The sequence below is a fragment of the Lacerta agilis genome, chromosome 2, assembly GCF_009819535.1.
Source record: "Lacerta agilis isolate rLacAgi1 chromosome 2, rLacAgi1.pri, whole genome shotgun sequence".
NCBI classification, from domain to species: Eukaryota; Metazoa; Chordata; class Lepidosauria; order Squamata; family Lacertidae; genus Lacerta; species Lacerta agilis.
Window position 1 is genome coordinate 50,174,280 of NC_046313.1, and position 23,301 is coordinate 50,197,580.

Below are 23,301 nucleotides of genomic sequence, written 5' to 3' on the forward strand. Positions count from 1 at the left end.
CTTGCTCAGCACTTCCAAAATATATTACCATTGGTTGGCTCCAGGTTAATATTAACCTCTGTATTCATTGGGGCATACTCCCTCCCAAGTGTGCATAGGATAGTCACCTTAGTGTATACTTAGTTATTTTCCGAAATGTGAAAAAGTGATTCACAAACTGAAGATAGGTCAGTATTATTATTATTATTATTATTATTATTATTATTATTATTATTATTATTATTATTATTATTATTATTATTATTATTATTCTCCCATATTAGATTTGGGAAGAAACATGAAGAGAGCAGAAAATGACTTGCCATCTAGTGGGCAATAAATGTGGGACTTGGGGGCTCACAAGTCAATCATCCAGCCACTGTACTACACTAGAGCTCATTAACTGAGGATTGAATGAAAAATAGCTTATTTGATAGAGAAGTTCAATTTTATTTGAAAGAAGCTATGTATGATTGATTGATTTGATGTATTTCTACCCAATCTTTTGTCCCATAAGAGCAAAATAGTAATTAATGCTTTGATGTTGACACCACCAAAGCTGTAAACTCCTGACCCAGCTGGACATATTTACTTTTGGAACTAAACAGTTCCAGAGTCATTTAGATTTAAGAAAATAAAACATTACATAAAATTTAATAAGCTCTACTATTTTTAGGATCAGAGTACTTTGGATAAGTTGGCAGCACAAGAGATGTACGAAGGAGCCAACAGTATGCACCTGCCAGTTAACAACTTAAGAGGCATTTCATAAGATCAGGAAAAAGATAGTTTGGTAGCCACAGCCACATTGTTATAGATAAGTTGCTTTAAGTGACTCACCAGACTTCACATATACGGCGTCATGTGCACTGAAGCTTTGAAATATATCCTTTCCACTAACCATATAATACTGGCCTTGTGATAAAACTATACCAGTACAAGTAGTTTTCTCAAAAATGCAATCCTTTTCAGCATCACTGAAAGTATAGAACATTTTTGGCAATGTTTTTTGTCGTTGTGGTATAATGTGACCTTTGTATTCCTGGAATATATTCATAGCTGTCCAAAGAAAACAATCATAGACCGTGATTTTTACCATCAGTTCAAACATTAAGATGATATAAGAAGAGCCTATTGGATCAAGCCAATGGTCAATCTGGTCCAGCATCCAATTCTTACAATGGCCAACCAAATACCTGTGGGAAACTTGTAAGCAGGACTTGAGAGCAACAGAACTCTCCCCTTGTGTGGTTTCCATAAATTGGTATTCAGAAGTATACTGCTTCCAAACAATATAGCCTCCATCACAGCTAACAGTCCTTGATAAAGACTTTTCCTCCATGAATTAGTCTAATACTTTTTAAGCCATCCAAAACTGTGACCACAGTTTAACTAGGCTCTGCCTAGTTCTATTACATAATTTTATAAACTTCCATCATGCATTGCCACCTCTTACTCGTCTTTTTTCTCTAACCTAAAAAGTCCCCAATTGCTGCAACCTTCCTCCAAAAGGGGATTTGCTCTACCCCTTTGATAATTCTGGTTGCACTTTCTGAACCTTTTCCAACTCCACAGTATACTTTTTGAGGTATGTACCAGAACTGTACATACCGTAGTTTTCCAAATGCAGTAACACTACATATTTGTGTAACAGCATTATACTCCCTAGCATGGAATTTGCCTTTTCCATAGCTGCCTTACACTGGACCGATGTGTTCCTCAAGCTATCTACTACAACCCCAAAGTCTTGCTCCTGATTAGTCACTGCCAGATCAGACTCCATGAGCGTATATGTGAAATTAAGATTATATTTGTCTAATATATACCACTTTCCTCTTGTTTACATTGAACTGCATTTCCCATTTTCAGCTTCCTCCTACTTAACAAATACCTGATCCACAAGAGGATATCGCCTCTTACTCTTTGACTACTGAGCTTACTTGGGTGTCCTTGGAAGGTACCTTGTTGAAAGCTTTCTCAAGGACACCAAGATATCCAGCAAGTATCATACATATACTACATAAGGGCTTGTTCTTGAAAACAGTTTGGAAGCTTCAGATGGTACAGACCTCAGTGGTCCAAATGTTGATGAGAGTGAACATGCAAAACATTTTACTATGTTCTTGACTAATCTGCTTACAAATCATTTACTGTATTATGATCTTCACTAACCTGCCCTGAATTCCAATTCACTTGTGAATTCAAACTGCTCGTCATTATCTCCTGAATTCCTGAAAAACATGTTATTTCACTGTACCACCCTCTCCTGTAATTAAGATTCTAAGTTGAAGTCATGCTTTGCATTCCCTCAGCCATAGAAATGAGATGAGGAAGGTGAAGGGAAAAGGCTTATTCATTGGTAGCCCTTACACTGTGGAACACTCTTCTGAGAAAAGCAATTTTTCCTGGCTTTGTTTTGCCAGCACATTTTTTCCAAATATGTTCAGCTGTTATGGTGACATAAAGTAATTTTGTTGTTGATTGCTCGGTGTTGGAAATCCAATACTGGTGTTTAAGGTGGGTTCTCTTTCAAGTTTTCAGACTATACAGGAAAAGGCAGTGTGTACTGTATGTAATGTTGTTGTTGTTCAGTCGTTCAGTCGTGTCTGACTCTTCGTGACCCCATGGACCAGAGCATGCCAGGCACGCCTATCCTTCACTGCCTCTCGCAGTTTGGCCAAACTCATGTTAGTAGCTTCAAGAACACTGTCCAACCATCTCATCCTCTGTCGTCCCCTTCTCCTTGTGCCCTCCATCTTTCCCAACATCAGGGTCTTTTCTAGGGAGTCTTCTCTTCTCATGAGGTGGCCAAAGTACTGGAGCCTCAGCTTCAGGATCTGTCCTTCTAGTGAGTACTCAGGGCTGATTTCTTTGAGAATGGATAGGTTTGATCTTCTTGCAGTCCATGGGACTCTCAAGAGTCTCCTCCAGCACCATAATTCAAAAGCATCAATTCTACGGCGATCAGCCTTCTTTATGGTCCAGCTCTCACTTCCGTACATTACTACTGGGAAAACCATAGCTTTAACTATACGGACCTTTGTCGGCAAGGTGATGTCTTTGCTTTTTAAGATGCTGTCTAGGTTTGTCATTGCTTTTCTCCCAAGAAGCAGGCGTCTTCTAATTTCGTGACTGCTGTCACCATCTGCAGTGATCATGGAACCCAAGAAAGTGAAATCTCTCACTGCCTCCATTTCTTCCCCTTCTATTTGCCAGGAGGTGATGGGACCAGTGGCCATGATCTTAGTTTTTTTGATGTTGAGCTTCAGACCATATCTTGCGCTCTCCTCTTTCACCCTCATTAGAAGGTTCTTTTTAATTCCTCTTCACTTTCTGCCATCAAGGTTGTGTCATCAGCATATCTGAGGTTGTTGATATTTCTTCCAGCAATCTTAATTCCGGCTTGGGATTCATCCAGTCCAGCCTTTCGCATGATGAATTCTGCATATAAGTTAAAAAAGCAGGGAGACAATATACAGCCTTGTCGTACTGTACTCCTTTCCCAATTTTGAACCAATCAGTTGTTCCATATCCAGTTCTAACTGTAGCTTCTTGTCCCACATAGAGATTTCTCAGGAGACAGATAAGGTGATCAGGCACTCCCATTTCTTTAAGAACTTGCCATAGTTTGCTGTGGTCGACACAGTCAAAGGCTTTTGCGTAGTCAATGAAGCAGAAGTAGATGTTTTTCTGGAACTCTCTAGCTTTCTCCATAATCCAGCGCATGTTTTCAATTTGGTCTCTGGTTCCTCTTCCCCTTCAAAATCCAGCTTGCACTTCTGGGAGTTCTTGGTCCACATACTGCTTAAGCCTGCCTTGTAGAATTTTAAGCATAACCTTGCTAGTGTGTGAAATGAGTGCAATTGTGCAGTAGTTGGAGCATTCTTTGGCACTGCCCTTCTTTGGGATTGGGATGTAGACTGATCTTCTCCAATCCTCTGGACACTGCTGAGTTTTTCAAATTTACTGGCATATTGAGTGTAGGACCTTAGCAGCAGCATCTTTTAAATTTTTAAATAGTTCAGCTGGAATACCATCACTTTCACTGGCCTTGTTATTAGCAGTGCTTTCTAAGGCCCATTTGACTTCACTCTCCAGGATGTCTGGTTCAAGGTCAGCAACCACACTACCTGGGGTGTACGAGACCTCCATAAAAATAATAATAAGCTAATACTTACATTCTTCTCTTTCACATATAAAATAAAACTTCTCAGAGCACTTTGCTGATTGCAGTAGTGGCTTATTTTTGAGAAGAGTACCACAGCCATCACGCTTGTCCCCTTCTATATTTAACCTAAAGGGAGAGGCAACATTTTGAACTACAGCTAGGAAGAGAAAAATATTCATACTAATTTTTATAACATAATCTGTTATATCACACATCAGTATGCAGAATTTTGGAGTCATTTTGAGAGCACTGCTACATTAGAAATAATAATAATAATAATAATAATAATAATAATAATAATAATAATAATAATAAAAAATAAGGCAGGTGGCCTCTGAAAAAAGAATGCTGCAGTGTAGAATATGCCTGTTCAGGGTTCTACCAAGTTAGCCATGTTCATTATGCTCCATTCCATTTCCCTACACAGTTTTCAAGTCGTCATCTTCCTCCATCCCTCAACATTCTGTCTTCACATAGCTGTTTTGGAGTTCCCACCCTTTAGGATTTTCTCAGATAGACAGATAGATAGATAGATTTATATTTTTTACTTCTGACAGTCTTGGGCAATCTATTATTATTGTGGACTCACTCACAGTGACTCTTTGCTCCAGGGAGCAAGGCCTAAGCCAAGAAGGTGAACTGGGCAGGACAATCTGGGATTTAAAAAATTGGCCACAACTTTATTTATTCCAGATGTAGGTTGGATTTGGGTTAGGTATTGGGTGTATATCCCTCACAACTCTCGTGCTGGAGGTCTGTCGCATGACAGGGTCAAGCCCAGGATTAATAGGTTCTCCACAAGCCGCAGGTCTACAGGGATTACATTCCCAAGCTGCTGAAGAAAGCTCTATGGCCCATATGCCAAATGCCTTGGCTTTTGTACAGATATTTCCTACTCGACCCCTGTTATTGCACAGTTCTGGGGTAGGGGTGATTCACCACTTACACCCCCCCCCCCCACACACACACATGTGGTTAGACTAGTAGCCACTGCAGACCCTGGGGACAGACACAGACAACTTTTATCAGGTCTCAAGCCCAGCTCACTTTGCCTGACCAGATTGGCCAGGATTCAAGTAAACAGATGTCGGGAAAGCCTGCCACTCCCCAGCGGCTGGCCTAGGAGTTTCCCAATGGCCAACCGCCTAACCCAGATGTTGCTCTTGAGGGTAAGCATTTGGAGTGACGGGTTGCAACAGCTGCCCAGCCTGTGACTGGGTAAGCAGCCATTATCATTATCATCATTATAATATTTATTTATATCCCGCCTCAGAAACAGCTAAAACATAGAAAAAACTGTCATTTAAAACATTTAAACATCAATAGAATATGAATGTTTAAATACTAACATTGAAAGAATATATATCTGAACGATTTATTCAAACATACAGATCATTATAATAAAAGCATCAACACCAGCTTTTTTCTTAAAAACAGTCAGTTCCCAAAAGCCTGTTGGAACAAGAAAGTCTTTGCCTGCCAGCAGAAGGAGAACAAATTGGGAGTCAGTCTAAGTTCTCCAGGAGTGGAATTCCAAAGTCTGTATACAGCCACTGAGAAGGCCCTGCGTGCTCCTTGTGCATGGATGATTCTGTTCTGGCTACATAAGGATAGGCATTTGAAGAATGAGTTTGCTATTAGTATAATGGACTACTTCTTACAACACCTAAGGCAGTAACAAGCACCAGAGAAAGCTCAAACCCACTTGAGTACATCTTATATCCAAGGGGAAAGTGACCAGTTCTTCCACTTCTAAAGCCATGGTCTTCTAAAGCCATGGTCGGAGAAAGTATGCTTCTAGAGATCTTCCGGTTCTAAGCCGCTATGGCGAACAGCAGTTCCCATGATAATGGACGCTGGGCGTGCAGATAATTAAGGTTAATTTGAGAGTAATTATCCTTGGGTTGGGGGGTAGGTCTCACTCGCAGATTGTCCGATACCTGCTTCTCGCTTCTACAATGCAGGGCAGGGGACACAGAGGGCATACCACTGCACGTATCGGTAACTCTCCAACGCAGTCACCATGAGCGGCAGTTCCTCTGTTTTTTAAGATAGATATGAATTTGGACTTTAAAAAACAGACATGTTCTGGAAGAAGGAGACAAGATAACCTCCTAAATGAATCAGCCATTGAGTGCCAATGTCTTGATCTGGAGAGGACTATCGTCGTAACCGGATTGGAAGGTGGGTAGAGGAAAGCTATACATGCACTACGTTGTTTTATGATTTGGCGGCCCTTCACTGAAGAAAGAAAAATAATTTCTAATGGAATATAATTATTAATGGATTGAGGAATGCAAGAGGGAATCAACAAAAACTTTATAATTTTTACAGACTAATTGAAAGAGCGGAAATGTGTGGAATGTTTTGTATACCCCCTAATGAGGACCTTGACTTTGATTTATTATAGCTCAGGAGAGATATCAGCTTGTTAACAGATGGTAAGAGATCAAAGAGAAATGCTGGAAGTCAGCCTGGAGCAAGACTAGATGCCAAAGAAATATGGTGGAGAGGATTGCACTAAAGAATTAAGTTCTCAGAGTGCAGGGGTGTGTGTGTGCTGGAAATAATGGATTGCAACAAGAAAGGAAAGACAAATGTTAAAAGATATTCCACACAGAAAGTTACAAGATATAAACCCCTCTGGCAAATTAACAGATATGGAACAGTTAAATACAATTGAAAGTCATTACATCAGTGGCTGCAAAGATAAAGGAATAACATTGGAATGGTATTATTTGGATTAAATAAGAATGGACACAGGAGAAGGAACAACAACAGCATCTCCCCAAGATCAGAACGTGGGAAGTCACCCAAAAATGTTGAATTTGGAATGGAATAATTGGCTTTTTAAATTGTATTATGATTTGGTATTGTATCAATGTGACTTATATTGGATTATTATTAATGAAAAATTAATAAAAAATATTATAAAAAAGAGAGAAAGTATGCTTCTAAATACCAATTACTGAAAGCCACAGGAGGGGAGAGTGCTCTTCTGCTCAGGTCCTTCTTGTGGGTTTCCCACAAGCATCTGTTTGGCCACTGTGAGAACAGGATGCTGGGCTAAATGGGTCACTGGCCTGATCCAGCAGGCCTTTCTTATGTTCTTAAATTATTAGCATTTAGCTTCAATAAGTACATATCCATACACTGAAAACTGCTCAGTAGGTATTTCAGGGGCATAAGTAAAAAGTACCTCCAGTCCTATTCACAAAAGGCAGTAAAATGTGAACATCTTACCAATTTATATTAGTGTTCACATTTGATCCATCTCCCCACTGCCAACGAGACGTCTCTGAATGCCATTTCATTCCTACCCACATTTGTTGATTTATCATTGCTTTCAGCCATGTCTGGAGCAGAACACAACATAGACATAATTAGCATTGTTAAGATCTGGTGGTGTGATCTCAATATACTCCATGGGTGAAACTGCATACACATCAGGGGATAAGTATGGCTCAATTCTCCCTTTGAACAAAAACAAAAGGGTTGATAGCACCTCCTCTCCATCTCTCCACCTAGGTATCAGGCACAATGTGGCAACCATTACTTGAAATAACGGGTCTGGTACACATCTCACATGAAGCCATTTGCCTGTTCTCTTCCTCCCCAGTATCTCACCCAACAAGTGACTTTTGACTACAGCAAGAGTATGAAAGGGAGGGGGAAGAGGGCTTTATATTTTTGTTAACACTCCTCCCTCACAGTACAAACAAAATCTCTCCCTTGAAATAAATGTTGAAGTGCCATTTGCAAAAAGGTAGATTTTTAAAGTGCCCATTGAATTTTCTTTAAGCAAGTAAATGATTTACCACCTTCAGCACTCTTGAATAGAAAAGTGACCAACATTTTATAGGGTTTTTCTTTTCTTTTTAAGATTCTAACCTTTTCCTCAATGCTTTGTAGCTCAAGCAGATTTGTGCCTTTAAAATGTCTGCATAGCTTCTGTGCTTCACTCCATGCCACTTTTCTTTTTTCGTCTATCAAGTAGCATTTTCCTCCCCAGTACCACCAACCATCGCCAAAGGGGCATCTTAAACTGTACAAGCCTGACACACCATCAAAAGAGAAAACAAATGCAAAAACTACTATGATTTTCCATGTTTTGTTGCTTTGTATCTTTTGCCAAGTGAGTATTTTCAGAGTGGGTAGAGAGTTGTTCATTATATAAGGCAGAATCTTCCCATTAACTTCCAATAACTGTCAGTGATAAGCTTACAAGTGATGGTTTGCAAATCAGGATCCATCCTTAGGGGCACATTCTCCCTTTGTCCACCCATCAGGATGCATTGTTTTATCCTGTTATTTTAATTACATTATTTTTCAGATACTTCTTTTGTATGCTTTTATGTCTTCAATTATAAACTACATTTGGCAAAGCTTTGTTTTCAAAACTCTTAAATGAGTAAATAGGGGTTTTTAAAAGAAAGAAAGAAAGAAAGAAAGAAAGAAAGAAAGAAAAACCCACTTACCGAAAGGGCATGTACCTACACGCTGAGGTGCAACACAAACAATGGGACCTTCACATGTTCCTGTAACAGGGTGGCATGGTTTGTCCCAATGACAGGGCTGGCATTCACCTTCACACTCTGGCCCATAGTATCCATAGTCACATGCTTTAAATAAAATAAAATAAAATAAAATAAAAGTAATATAGCAGTGTGGAATGTTCAAAGTGTTTCACATACATTATCTTGTTGTAACCTTTACAACAGCCCTGCTAGGTAGGTCAGTGTTATTATTTCCATACTTGAAGTTGGAAGAAAAGATTGCCTAAGGTTAGAGCCTAGTTGGGACTCAGCTATACAGCTGCAAATAAAACGTTTTAGGTGTGTAATAATAATAATAATAATAATAATAATAATAATAATAATAATAATAATAATAATAATAATTTATTTATACCCCGCCCATCTGGCTGGGTTTCTCCAGCCACTCTGGGCGGCTTCCAACAGAATATTAAAATGCAATAATCTATTAAACATTAAAAGCTTCCCTAAACAGGGCTGTTTTATGTGCAATATACAATATGACACTAGATGGCGATGGTGAGCCTTATGGAAAACTCTTCAGGTAAGTACCAATTGTACTATTTATAGTGGGCATCAAGCGGTCACTGGGCTGGGACATATCACAGCTTTCCCCATTAGGGTATGTCTCAACAGCAACAGATTAGAGCTTTAAAGCCTGTTGAAGGACCTTGAGGCCAAAGGTGATGTCCATTGAGGCAAATAAGTCCTTTTTATAATGTCTGGCAAATGTGCTATGCAAGGACATGAAGCCACCCTGAAAATCTCTGACAGTGGAGCATTAGTAGAAAAGGCAGCTGTTGTTGCTGCAAACCTGGTAGAATGCGAGGATAGGAAGAGGAAGATTTTTATTGGTCCTTTTTCTGATTTTTTTTTCAGGTGAAGAAAGCAGGGAAGAGAAGAAGCAAAATAAAAAAGGTAGGAACAACATTTCTGAGGGAAGCAATCTGAGTAAGGTGTAAGGAGATAATGGGGTGAAGAGGGGCGGAAATCATCCAAATTGAAAGAACTAAGGTACAAACAGAGGAGGTAAAGAGGGAAAACCCTGACCATGGGAAGAAGAATAGAAAGAATATAAAATGAAGATTACTGCTTTGCACAGGCAGGAGCAGAAAACTAAGTGGGAACTGCCTACTTTCCAAAGAGCTTTTGTCTCCTGCCTTCATCACCAGAAATGGAGCCATAGCTCAACCCAGTGACTGCATGATGTCCACTATAAATGAAGATATTAAACAAATGTTTGCGAGCAGTGCTTTTTTTCTTTAAAAAATGTTTAGGGGTACTCTCATTTTCCTACTTATATTAAAATACTGCTCCTCAATGAGGCTAAACTTAGATTCACAAAATGTTTAGGGGTATGCACCCCCCCCCAAAAAAAGCACTGTTTGTGACTATGCTTTAAAGCATTTGGAAGAGGCAAAAAGAAATAAGAAATCAGTGTTCAGTTGAGGGGGTATACTGGACGAGTAAAAGCAGGAACAAGCAAATATCACACCTGAGGGGAAAACCAAAACAAAACCGTATTCTTTGTTATACTTCTACATCTGTAGGTGAAAGAAACTGGCTATTCCAAGGTGCCAGACTCTTCAGCAAGGAAAAGCATGAATGAGATACCTCGGTTTACGAACAGTCCTGTTTAAGAACTATTCAGTTTATGCACTCCACAAAACCGAAAGTAGTGTTCCGGTTTGCGAACTTTACCTTGGTCTACAAACAGAAGCCGAATGGTGGAAGGGCACTGGCAGCAGGAGGCCTCATTAGGGAAAGTGCACCTCGGTTTAAGAACGGATTTTGTTTAAGAATGGACTTCAGGAATGGATTAAGTTCGTAAACCGAGGTACCACTGTATTTAGAATACAGAAATATCACAGAATTTTGTATTTTCATGAGAGGGAATCTTGATACAATTAAGTATTCAATAATTCTAAACATTTAAGAAGGTACGCAAGACAATTACAACTACCTGATTTTAAAAATGTTACACTTGGACCAAATCCGCCACCAACTAATATTAAACCATTGAACAAGAAATATCCATTTTTCCACAATCCATAGCCAAGACATCTTGACTTCAATCTAATACATTCATCCCTTGAATAATTGTAAGTATAATTGGCTGACAAAGTTGGTTTCTCTGAGATCACTAGTGAATCCCAAAAGCCTGTATATACATCAAGGTCTGTAGGGAGGAGAGAAAAGGGTTAAACTGAGGTCCATCTGTTTAATATATATGAACAACCAAATATTAATATTATGTATGTGATGCTTACACAAGAGGCCTCTTAAAGAAGATTGGCCTCTATAAGTTCTACAGCTTAATTAACAATGATGTAGAAGTATAAAGCTAGTTTATGATACGGTTGACTCGCAACAAAGCCAGGCAAGGTCGGTTAGCACTTTGAAAAATCTATACCGAGTATATTTCTTTAAAATGTTAAAATTTGTAGACAAAATAAAGAATGTCATAACTCTGATATTTTAATCATCCCTATTATTGCTCACTTGTCTGCAATCATATTAAGTAATTCAGCTGCACTGCTCACAGATTGTAAAAAGCAAAACCCCCGCAATTTTTTTTATTCTAAACCTTTGCCCATCAACTTACAATACATGAGCCACAATGCATGTGCAAATTCAACAGAAAAATGAAGATACTGAACACTGCGTACCACCATTAGACCCATAACAGCATTTGACAAGTTATGGCTTTGTTGCCATAAGATCAACTACTATTAAACAATTGCTACTAGCATGCTTTAAATCAAGACAGCAAATCCCGCAGAAATAATGTAAAGCAATTATTTAAGGCAATCAGCCATTAAGTGCTGACAAAGGTAGCAAGAGATCTAGAACTTTCTGGGGATTCCTTTAATGCCAATGTAAGTTACAAAAAATGAACAGAAAAAAACATGGGTCTCTTAACAAAATGATTCTGTTCAGATTTCCAACAGCTCCATTTCATTCCTCTCTGTGACAACTGGGCATACTCATTGCGCTGGTTTTGGGAACTTGCCTCACGGGGAGGGTTAAAGAGGATTTGTGTTTTTTTTAACCTTCTGCATATCTTAGGGTTCCCTGGTGATATGATTCTTTCTTCTCTGAAATATTACTGAGTATGTGACTGATTCCTGAAGGATCAGACTAAAGCACCATCTAGTTCAGCATCCTATTCCCATAGTGGCCATCTGCAAGCAGGCCTTATCTCCACCTCTTTAAGAGTTTTATTTTTAAAAGCTTTTTTGGCACTTCTGCAAATCATTCATTTAACTGAGTTATGCTTAGGGGGGTAAGAAGTGTACATTTTTATAAAACTACAGAGGATCTTCATTATAACAGCTGGTGAGTTTAGAAAGCTGCTGCTGACTCTTTTAATTGCTTCTGCAAACTCTATGCAATTCTCAGAGTTCATCTAGGTTGCTACCTCGTTTAGATGCTGAAGCTATCAGAATTTTGTCAAAATACAAATATTCACCACAGCAGATCACATGTAAAGAGAGGCCAATGGCCTAAAACTTCCCAAATAAATACAGAAAGTTTGCATTAAAAGCCTTCAGATTGAAACATATGATCTAAAACCTTATGGTCTGTTGATCATTGATCCACCGCAAAGTGCATCTAAAGATTATTTAGTGTCCCAAAACAGAGTATTATAAACTACAGTGGTACCTTGGTTTACGAACTTAACCCGTTCCGGAAGTCCGTTCTTAAACCAAATCCATTCTTAAAATTGAAGTGCACTTTCCCTAATGAGGCCTCCCACCGCCGGTGTCCTTCCACTGTTTGGATTTCGTTCTTAGACCAAGACACTATTTCTGGTTTTGCGGAGTTTGTAAACCAAATCATTCTTAAACCGGACTGTTCTTAAACCGAGATACCACTGCACTGTGTTGCAACTGGTACACAGTATTGTAATTCAGGGCTTCTTTCTGTTCCAAACAAGCAGCATTTAATCCCTCTGTTGGGACAGCTGATCTTCAAAAAGTCAACAATGCTAACTCTCATTCAGTTGTCTTCTTCCCCAAATTATACATGAGCAACTTCTACATAACATAACAATAAAGATCGGCAGACTCCAAACCTCGTCCAGCTGGTCTCTTGCACACCCATTCTCTCTTTTCAGTACAGTAAACTTTACTGATAACACCTTTGTTTGACATTTCAGCACATCTATGCCATTTGAACCCCTTTGGGAGATCCAGCCTGTCAAAATATAATAAAAGAATTAATTAAGTAACTTCATCTGTACATGCCCATGTAATTTCTACATGATCATTGCTGCTCACTGGTGACCACCAACTATTCTTTCTCCCAACTGGAATGGAGAGCAGATACCCCTTCTGGGCCAAGCTGGGAGAGTACACCGCGAAGATAGTGAAGGCTGGCAGATTATTCAGTGCACTTTCTTAACCTGTCTGGGGAGGGAATTGCCTACTCCTCACTGAAATTGGGTGAGCAGGGTGCTTTAAAAGTGCAGATTGTGCTGGCTGACAAAAGCAGGTGGGATGCACACTTACAAAACACTATTACTTCTGTTTTAAGAATGCTCCTGGCAATTACACTACATCATCACATGATGCATTCTGGCCCAACTGCCAGGAAATATGATCTTGCTATGAAAAAACAAAGGGTTTTTTGTTGTTGTTAAAGAAGCAAGGGAGGGTAAAGTTAAGCAGCTTAGACATTTTAGTGAAACTCCTTTTTTCCAAAAAAATTATTGGTTTTTCACAAAAAATAACAAATACAGTCACACAAAACAACAAGTAATAACAATCATTCAAAGAAAAAACAAATATTACAAACAACATCAACTAAATAAAAGAAAACAAATACATACCTTACAAACAGGAACACACCAACTATTAATTATAATCTTGTTCCAAATCTTATTAGGGGGACTTCCCCCGTTCTCTCTCCTGCGTTCAATTCTAATTTACTTTAGTAACATCTCTAGTTGTTTTAACAATACATTCACTAAACTTCTTAGTCTTTATCTCAAAATCTTATATCATATAACTTCTGACTAAACAATATAACCTCTTATTACAAATTTTAACTTCTTATAACCTTTTCTTTCTCTTGGTTCCATAAAACTGCTGCTCCTATTACTTCTAATTCATACCTTATAAAATATTAAACCGCCTCAATATCATAAAAAAGACTAAGTATTTCTTCCCTTTTCCAAATCCATTTTTACTCTCTGACATCGGGGTACCGTGATAGGCCTTCCTGGTTAATCATATCTGTTCTTTCATCCTACCCCACTTTTTGCCATTTTCTCTCCTCCCATCACAGTGACCCACCAGACTTCCCCCCAATCTTTTCCCAACCCAAAATCCAGAATGTCCTCTTTTCCTTGATATCCGAAAATCAAGACATTGTCCCAGAACATTTTTACTGAGCTCTTCAGAGAAGATAATACATCACCACCAAGCATCTCCACTTCAGTCTTCCAATCAAATTGCAATTGTAATTCCCAAAATTGTTGTTCCTGCTTTTCTGGGCTCCCACCCCAGAGAGCAATTATAGCGTCGCGATAGCCAGACCTGGACCTCTCACGTCGACAGGACTTTTCTTCTTCATGGAGTTGCGTTTCCTCCACTTCAGATAAGATCCCTGAATAGCACTCACTGATTAAAACTTTAAGTTCTTTGAGTTCCTTAGCCAAATTCCTAAAAGCAGTACCAATCTCAGAAAATCTTTCGATGACATTCTGTTGCGAAAGTTCCAATTCCAAAAATTTTTTTCTTTGTCCTGAAGTCATTGCTAAGTCTGTAGGCATCATAGAAACGAAACCAAAAAGGGCAACAGTAGGCAGGAAATAACAAAGTTCAGTACTTTTCCATCTTCAGATCTCAAATTACAGCCGCCATTTCCCCCTAATCAGAGTGCAAAAATTTTCCACCTTATAATCCACAGTCTCTCCGAAGAAATACTTCCAAAATCTCAGTCCACCCCTAAAAGGGGTCTTTTTATCAATCAAACTCAAAGTCAAGAAAAACTTTGTATCAGCCAAAAGTAGCAACAGCCAGATCCAATGTTACAGTTCTCCTGTCACAGGGGAGAGAAACGGACTTCCTCTTTAACGTTTCTCCCCAAAAGCCAATCAAAGAAATTTTAGCCTCAAATTGAACTCCGTACTTACAGCTTACGGGTTTCTTCTTGTTTCAGTCCAAATGAGAAAGAACGGGGCGCTCAAATGCCACTGCCGGCCGCCGCTTAGTTAATCCCCGGTTGGGGACAGCCTCCACAGCCCCGCGCCGTTACCCATTCACTCGGGACTCCCTCTTATGAGGAAATCCCGAGAATGGGACGTCGCAAAGGGGCCCGCTGGAGAGCCCTGACCGCGGGACGCTCCTCCCGTGGCTTACCGGAGCCCGCTGCGCGGTCGCGGAGCTCCTGGCCCCCGGGGAAACCGGAGCTGTCTCGAAGCCGAGACAACTCCCAGCCGCCGGCAATGGCGCCCTCGCCGGAAGCCCATTTTAGTGAAACTCCTACTCCTGAAAGCACTCAAACCCTCAATGGCCCTTCAGCCCATCACTAGCTTCTTTCCATTCCAAGCATACTTGTTTTAAGATCTTTGTATCTGATATAACCATACCAGGAACAAACTCAGTTGGTCTCTAAGGTGCTACTAGAAAGAATTTCCGATTTTGTTTTGACTTGCACAGATGGCCTTTTCAGATATTTTAGTACCAGTGCTCTGACTGGTATAAGGCAGTCATCTATATTCCTATGAATCCAGCCAGGCAAGCATTTAAGCAAGGCCACTAATGCCTTTGGGCATTAGTCTTTGGGTACCATACAAAGAAAGAAGAAGAGCTGTCTAACGGTTCTCAGAGTGGGTGAAGTCCTGATATTTTCCAATACTCAGAACATACAAGTGCATTACCACCACCAAAGCCATGACATTATATGATAGGTGAGGAAATCAAGCAGCCATGCCTCAACTTTCCTACTAAGTGCAACATATTGTGATACGGTAGGAAAGCAACATGTCTGGCCCAGCCTTTAGGCTTGAGCCAATAGCAAAACAACAATTTAAACGTGAGTGGAAAAGGGATAAGGTTTGGCCAGATGTAGAAAACAGCTTAACCCTAAAAATTTATTCACTACCCTGTGCTTAGAAAAAGTAATTTTGTCATGTGTTACTTACTCATACTTCCATAACTTTCTCCAGACTCTTACCTCTACACTCTCTCAGACTTTCCCTGACCTGTTCTCAGTATTTTGTAATAATAAAAGCCACTACTGATACCAAATGAGATCTGCATACAGAAGTTCCAGGTGCTGTGTTTATTATCCTTGATAAGTCTTTTCATAGCTGTTTGCAAACATGCAATACACAGCTGAGATCTGCTTAAACTGCCAACAGTTATGGATTGGGCACGCTCATTATACATACCATTGCAATGTACTTTCTGCATTGTCCTCATGTGACCAAGTCCAGACCTCATCAGAGTTTATATCTTGCAGTCCTAGCCATGTTTTTTCTCTAACAAACTTTTGTATCCACTCCTACAATTGAAATCAGGATGAGGAATAAAAACAGAAATAGCCAGGTAGTACTGATTTTTAAAAGCAGTGAAAGTGTTTTCACAATTAATGAAAAAATTATCACTTTGTTCTCATTCCAGCTGCAAATGTTGCTTCTGATATTAAATTGGTGTTGGGTTATCTTGTGCAGGTATCATTAAAGCAGTTGGAAATTATATGATTTTAGTACTCGGATAAACAATGAGCAGAGTTGAGTTCTGGATCTCCAGTACCTATTGTATTTATTATGAGGACTGCCTATTCAACTGTGATATACAAGCTCTTTAAAACCTCTTTGTAGCTTGGGTCAAAGATATCTCAAGGACCACTTTTCCCCACCTGAATCTGCCCAAATGTTAAGATTTTTAACAGAGGCTGTCCTTTGTGTCCTGCACCTGAAAGAAGACAACTGCTGGAAGAGTAGTTCCAGTTCTCTCCTCAATTGTCATTGATTGGCAGCCATTTCATCTGGCTGCAACAGAGGAAGAGATGGGAAGAACAACACCCTCTGTGGACTGTGCAGAGGGACCAGCTTCAGTTGGCTCCTCCTTGCCCTCAAACAGGTCATTAAAGTAACTTTGTAAGTTTAAGACGTTGTAAGTGCTAGATTTTGTTTTTCCTAGTCCCTCATCTCTTCTCCTCTCATGCTGCATCTTTTAGACAGGAAGCCTGCAGGGAGGGAATATGCTGCCTATTGTTGAACTTATCTAAGCCACCCTGGAAGCCTTTTGGAGAATTTTTGTGCAAAATTAGACATTAACATGTGTATCACTTACTGAGCCAGGAAGGACAAACATAAATCAGATGCTCATTCAACTCATCATTCAGTTATGTATACCTTGGTGTTCTCCATGCCACTGCTCATCCCCAGCCATATTAGGCTTACAAAGAAACACAATGGAATGGAAAGGTACATTAAGGCATGAATCAAATAGTAATATAGAAGTGGGCACTTTTATCCAGTAGGGCCAAGTTGATCTATTCTTGCTGGTGTTATTGTTTGAAATACATGTGGTAGCTCTTGTTCCTTTGTCTGATGGATGTGGCCTATCTCCTTGCTCCTACAATCCCAGGGAAACTAGCAGCTGGAGCACTCTTCCTTCCAGAAAGGATGGGAGGAAATAAGCTCCCTTCAGCTGCTGCTTCTCTGGCCAACGGATGGGCTTGATTGGTCTTACTCTTACCCTTATCCCAATTATCTTTCTGAGAGGCAGGGGGAGCAGCCTCCTAGTGGCCTTTGGTCCCCTGGCCAACAGCAGAAACCAGAATGTGCTGCCCTTCAGCTGTGCAGTCCCTGAGCAATAGTGGCATGGATTAAAACCCTCTGCCAGCAATTCAACAGTGGGAACAAAATTCTTTGGACCAGCAAAGCACCATGAATGACTGGGAAGGAGCAAGCAAAGCTGAACAATGTGTTGCAGAGCAGAAGTTAAGAAGAAGTTACATGACAGTGTGTGTGTACCTGGCTATGGTATGTACTGGCAATAGCAAGGGCCAGTAAAACAGCTTGCAGAAGTAAGCTGGTATAAAGTTTTTCAGGCCAGTAACTTGTAGGTTTGTTCATAAGGCTGAGGTAACATGAGATCTGGGCATTCTGCATTTAGGTCCACACATGAAATGTTTCCCTCTAAAAAGGTGGGGGGGGGGTTGAGGGCAGAAGTGAATGTGTGAAACAAGCTTTCAGGCAGAGAATCCAGATGAATATTGCCTTCTATGTATGACATGTAGAGGAGCATGTACTAATTCACCATGTGGACAGGTATGAACCAGCCTTCTCAGGCCTTACCATTTAAAAAAAATGATAATTGAGGTTCTGGGGATTCTTACAGCAATTCTTTGCAACAGCATCACTAAAGGAACTTGCATCAGCTTGGAAAGAATAACATAAAAGTGTAGAAACATTTTTTTACTGTACAGTGCCTGCAATATTAATAAAAAGTACAGCATTCTTTTGAATTGTGATACTTCTACATAGGTGCTAAAGTTCTGGAAGTACAGGCCAATTAAGACAAGAGTCACTAATGGTAAAATAGCCATACCAGATCATCTTGGTCTTCAATCCATAGAAGTTCAGCAGCCCTAAAACGACTGCAGGAAGAATTGGCCTCTTCCCACTGTTTTTCAGCACCAATACGGACTGAGAAATAGTAACAGTATCTGTTCCAGTAGCGCCATTTACCCATATCTGGACATCTCTGGCTGACTGTGCCTTTAAAAACAGATGCACAAAAAGCCACTTCATACTCATGCCAAACCAAATATGCAAAACATTTACCGTACCCTATGCAAACAGAAACTTTCCAGTCTCAAGCAATTCACTCTCATGATATCAACAAAAAAAAAAAATAGGGATGGCCTGTAGAAAAAGACAGAAAAACTACATTTTCCAGAGTTCTGTGGATTTGGTAAAGATTAGCTCAAATTCAGATTGGGGTGGGGGGGAATAGCTCCTCTTATTCCAATCCAAAGAGAATCCAGGGGGTGCCAATCACTAGTTTCCACAACTATTATGATTCACTGGGGCAGAAATATGTATCTGATCTGTGAACAACATACTGCATAATATTTATTCTGCTTGGAGGCTTTTCCCAATTCATTGCAATGTAGAAGTCATATTCAGAGAATGATTCTGGATACAGAACTGGCTAAACTAGGCACGAAATTTGTGTGTAATCAACTCTGAAAGGATGAGCAGGCGCTCAAACAGTGCTAGTGCAGCCACTCTTAAAGCATGGTCCTAGTCTCCATCATTCAAAGGATGTTACTAAGAGCATGAATATGTGCTCTGAACTGCTAAGCAACTACAAGACAAAATATGCACCAGGGCACATGGGGAAACAGCAGTGTTCTGTTTCATTTCCATTAAAATGATCCTGAAAACAGAGAAGCATTTAGGGATATTTTGAAGACCCGCTTCAGCCACAGAACAAAGGCAGCAATATTTCATATAAACTAAATTTATATATTTTTGTTTGTTTTTTAAGCTTACTTTCTGAACACCTCTCTATAGAGGATGTGTCTCTGCAGAAGGCTTTCTCATCACAAAAACCAGTCAACATGTTACAAAGGGCATTATCTCTGCATAGTGGACATTCTTCTCCACATCCATACCCGTAACGTCCTGTTGAACAAGCTAGAGTGCAGAGAATTTAAATATTTTTAAAGTAACAAAGCTGGCTTGGGCATCTATGTATGACAAAAATATTCCAAGCAACAAATACACAGGCAAACATATAGGGAGGTATTCAACATAGTATTAAGGAGATCATTTTGTCAGCACAAGAATTTCTGCTTGCCTGATGGAACGAGTTCTCCTCTCCTCCTCCCATGTACTGTTCTAGGGCTTATCCTGACCTCCCCATGAGCAAATTTGGGGGAACATGGTGGAGAAGCCACATCATGCTATCGGAAGTCACTGCATGGGCTTTCACTAGCTGGACTGGTCAGCTGAATCCAGCCCTAATAAATTCTTTTTTCACAGCAAGATCCAGTGTTTTACCACAGCAAAATGCTTTACCATGGACAAACTACTAATTACAGTCATACCTTAGATCTCAACACCTTGGCTCCTGAACAAATCAGCTCCTGAACGATTGAAACCTAGAAGTGTTCTGGTTTTCGAACAATTTTTGGAAGCCAAATGTTCGGCACGGCTTCCAAATGGCTGCAGGATGCTCCTACAGCCAATCAGAAGCTGTGCCTTGGTTTTCAAATGGTTTCAGGACTCAAAACGGTTTTCGAATGGTTCAGGGAGTTCTGTTCAAGAACCAAGGTACAACTGTACTGCACAACCCTCTTGTTAACAGTAAAAAGAGTCAATAACCAGTGAGTGGGTATCCCTAAGAAAATTCTGCCACACCAAGCAGCCCAACTGGGACCTGTAAAGAGACCATGACCTAAAGAAGGCTCAACCCTCAAGCTGAAAAATTCTGTTTCAGAAAGAAGTAGATAAGCACTAAAGGTAAAGGAACCCCTGACCATTAGGTCCAGTCGCGGACAACTCTGGGGTTGCAGCGTTCATCTTGCTCTATAGGCTGAGGGAGCCGGCGTACAGCTTCCGGGTCATGTGGTCAGCATGACTAAGCCGCTTCTGGCGAACCAGAGCAGCGCACGGAAATGCCGTTTACCTTCCCGCTGGAGCAGCACCTATTTATCTACTTGCACTTTGGCGTGCTTTTGAACTGCTAGGTTGGCAGGAGCTGGGACCTAGCAAAGGGAGCTCACCCCGTCGCATCGATTTGAACCACCGACCTTCTGATTGGCAAGCCCTAGGGCTCTGTGGTTTAGACCACAGCGCCAGCCTAAACTGTATATAAATTACATCAGTGTTAAATTCTGAATCATCACTTTAGCTTATGGATTTATATCCATTCTGGATGCTTTGTCTTAGCCTGTGTGAAATAAATCACAGAGTGATGTACTAACAGGGTTGAGCAGAGAATGCATGAGTTGAACTATTCAAAACATCCTGGGATCTCTGCCTTTCTTATCTGTGCTGATTATTAAAACCTGGATGTGTTCCCAACACTTTCAGGTGCTTCAAACTCAAAAGCTAAGCAGCATTTTCTCATTCTGAGCTGAACACAGAACAGTAAGTAAAAAATCATATCACTACAGTGAGAGCAACTGGAGCCGGCTCAGCATTGTTTTAAAGCAGCAATCAAATAGAAAACATAAAAAGACCTGAGTATTACTGTGACAGTTGCAAAGCAGGTAAATTGTATAAAAGTTCCAATAAACCCCTAGAATATAATAGGATGTATGACTGCCCTGAGATAGCCACAGAATAGCAACAAAATATATGGGTCATTTGTGAGGAAAATTCTGTGGTCCTCCATAACAACATGGAGACACTGTAGGCAACACAACCCTAAAAGAGTAATATAAGCATATGGATATTTAGCACCTTTGATACAGAAGAAATACAAAGTGCAATAACTTAATTTATCACCCAAGTGCTAAGCAACAAGATAAATAGAAATTTACAAGAAGAAAAATACAGAATCAAACATGTTAGGCAATGTAACAGTTAAGGCTGTAAAATATCAAAATGCTGGCAAGGCAATACTATATCTGCCAGCTCCAGTTTCCACAGCTTACCGGTACTATATCTCTTGGGCCTTTATTTAACCTCCCATTCCAATTACATTCTACTACATTTGTCTTTTATTTTCTACTATGCTCCCTCTTCTTCAGTTTGTCTATCTTGGTCAATTCACTTTTCTCCATTTCTCTCTTTGTCTCCTAGGCTGTGCGTGCTCTCTCACTAGCGCTCTCTCTCTCGCTCTCTCTCTCTCTCTCTCTCTCTCTCTCACACACACACACACAATGCATGTAAGTATTGTATCACCAAGTTATCATATTTCCCTCTCCCCCAATTTGGTTTGCTTCCTATGCTTCCTAGCTCAATAGCTCTTAGACCAGTAGTTCTCAAACTGTGTGCCAAGTCCCATGGTATAATATGAGGGTACCCCTCAAAAGCATGTTAGCACTTTTTGAATGGCTACTGGAATGCATCGGGATGGGTTGGAACCTGCAGGCTTCAATATAAAAAAAAAATGCTCTCAAGTTTATTATTTAGCAGGATACTGAGCCACCTCAATGTAACATGGGGTACAACTAGCATGGTTCCTCCAGATGATCTCAGTGTTTGGGCTGGGATATTAGGGTGCAGACACTCCTTATGGTAACCTGGACTCAACCTGTTCAGGGCTTTGGCTATTGACCTAATATATGAACCCGGCCCAGTATTATATAGGCAGCCAGTCCAGATGTTTTAGCAGAGGTGCCATATGCTGTTGGCTTTCTGACCCCATCTGCAGTCTAACTGACGCTTTCTTCATCAGCTGGAGCTTCCAGAGTAGGGCAGTACTACATACAGTGCATTACAGTAATCCAGACTTGAAGTTACCAATTCATGGACTAGTGGCCAAGTTATCCCAATCCAAATACGGGCGTAGCTGGTGTACTAGGTGAAACTGCTAGGGACATTTGGGCCTCTTGTATCTAGGTGTATCTAGTTACAGACCTGCTCCTTTAGGAGTGCAACCCCATCCACAAATTTTGTTGGCTCCCACCCCCACAAGGTATCACTTTATAGGAAAAAACCCTAAGTTTGGTCAATCTTTAAGCTCCACTGGTTCTGATCCTTCACAATATTTCCAGGACATTTCAAACTTCTATTTGGAGCTATTATAGCTCAGAATTTTGAATCTTTACTCAGCATCCCACCTATTAAAACAGCAATTTCCAGTGCACCAAACAACTATAAAAACAGAAATGATCCTTACCGGTCTTCAAGTGAAATACATGATGCCTCAAACCTGATACCATTTCCATTCCTGTGACAAGAAAATGTTTGTCTGGCCAGCTACTTATTCCAGTACAGTTCTCTCTTAATATACAATAGAATCTCGCTTCATCAAAGTTTTTGTACACAGCCAGGGGGTGAACAGCCAGCATTATTTTCCCAGGGTAATCAATGAAAATGTCAGGACCAACTTTTTTTAAAAAGAAGAGACAATTTAATAACATGATTATAATTTAGTAACAAGATTACTGACAGCAAATATAGCAAGAATTGCTGACATAAGGTGAAAGAAAGCAAATTTAGGAATCTTAGTCACTACAATTAATCATACTTACTCTGGGCAAATTCAGATTCATAATCATAAAACAGAGCAAAAGGTTAAGTGATCCTACAATGAGCATTTATATTGTATAACAATCAAATATTCCAATCAGTACCTATTTCTTTTTCACAAACATAGAAATGTTGTTCATTGCATGGCAATGCAATAAGTTTGCCTCCTCTATCCATCATAGCACATCCATTTGCTGTGGCAAGAAACTCAAATAACCTGATAAAAATACAAAAAATAAGCTGGTAGAATTAACAATGCAGTTTTTTAATACTCTCTGCCTTACAAAATTTTAAAAAAAACAAAACAAACTGAATATCCCATACATTTCTGTACTCTTTACAGCAGTGTTCCTGAGAATGCAGAACCAATCTGTTTACTTTAGAGGGCGCCTTTATAATGTTGTATGCTGTCTAATTACCGGTAAAAGCAAACAGGAAACTTT

At 40.0% G+C, this 23,301-nt stretch overlaps 1 protein-coding gene across 1 annotated transcript in view; it reads right to left on the minus strand.

The window, feature by feature from the left end:
- LOC117042294 overlaps positions 1 to 23,301 on the minus strand; it is an 86,226-nt gene that overhangs the window by 37,302 nt on the left and 25,623 nt on the right. Inside the window, exons 15-26 of the mRNA XM_033141841.1 lie at positions 22,963 to 23,075; positions 22,506 to 22,715; positions 19,205 to 19,348; positions 18,255 to 18,424; positions 16,085 to 16,197; positions 12,761 to 12,882; positions 10,646 to 10,861; positions 8,626 to 8,769; positions 8,039 to 8,202; positions 7,391 to 7,503; positions 4,158 to 4,273; positions 820 to 1,038 (exon numbers count right to left, since the gene is read on the minus strand). Coding sequence (XP_032997732.1) covers positions 820 to 1,038; positions 4,158 to 4,273; positions 7,391 to 7,503; positions 8,039 to 8,202; positions 8,626 to 8,769; positions 10,646 to 10,861; positions 12,761 to 12,882; positions 16,085 to 16,197; positions 18,255 to 18,424; positions 19,205 to 19,348; positions 22,506 to 22,715; positions 22,963 to 23,075 — 1,844 coding nt within the window. The remainder of the gene's footprint in view (positions 1 to 819; positions 1,039 to 4,157; positions 4,274 to 7,390; positions 7,504 to 8,038; positions 8,203 to 8,625; positions 8,770 to 10,645; positions 10,862 to 12,760; positions 12,883 to 16,084; positions 16,198 to 18,254; positions 18,425 to 19,204; positions 19,349 to 22,505; positions 22,716 to 22,962; positions 23,076 to 23,301) is intronic.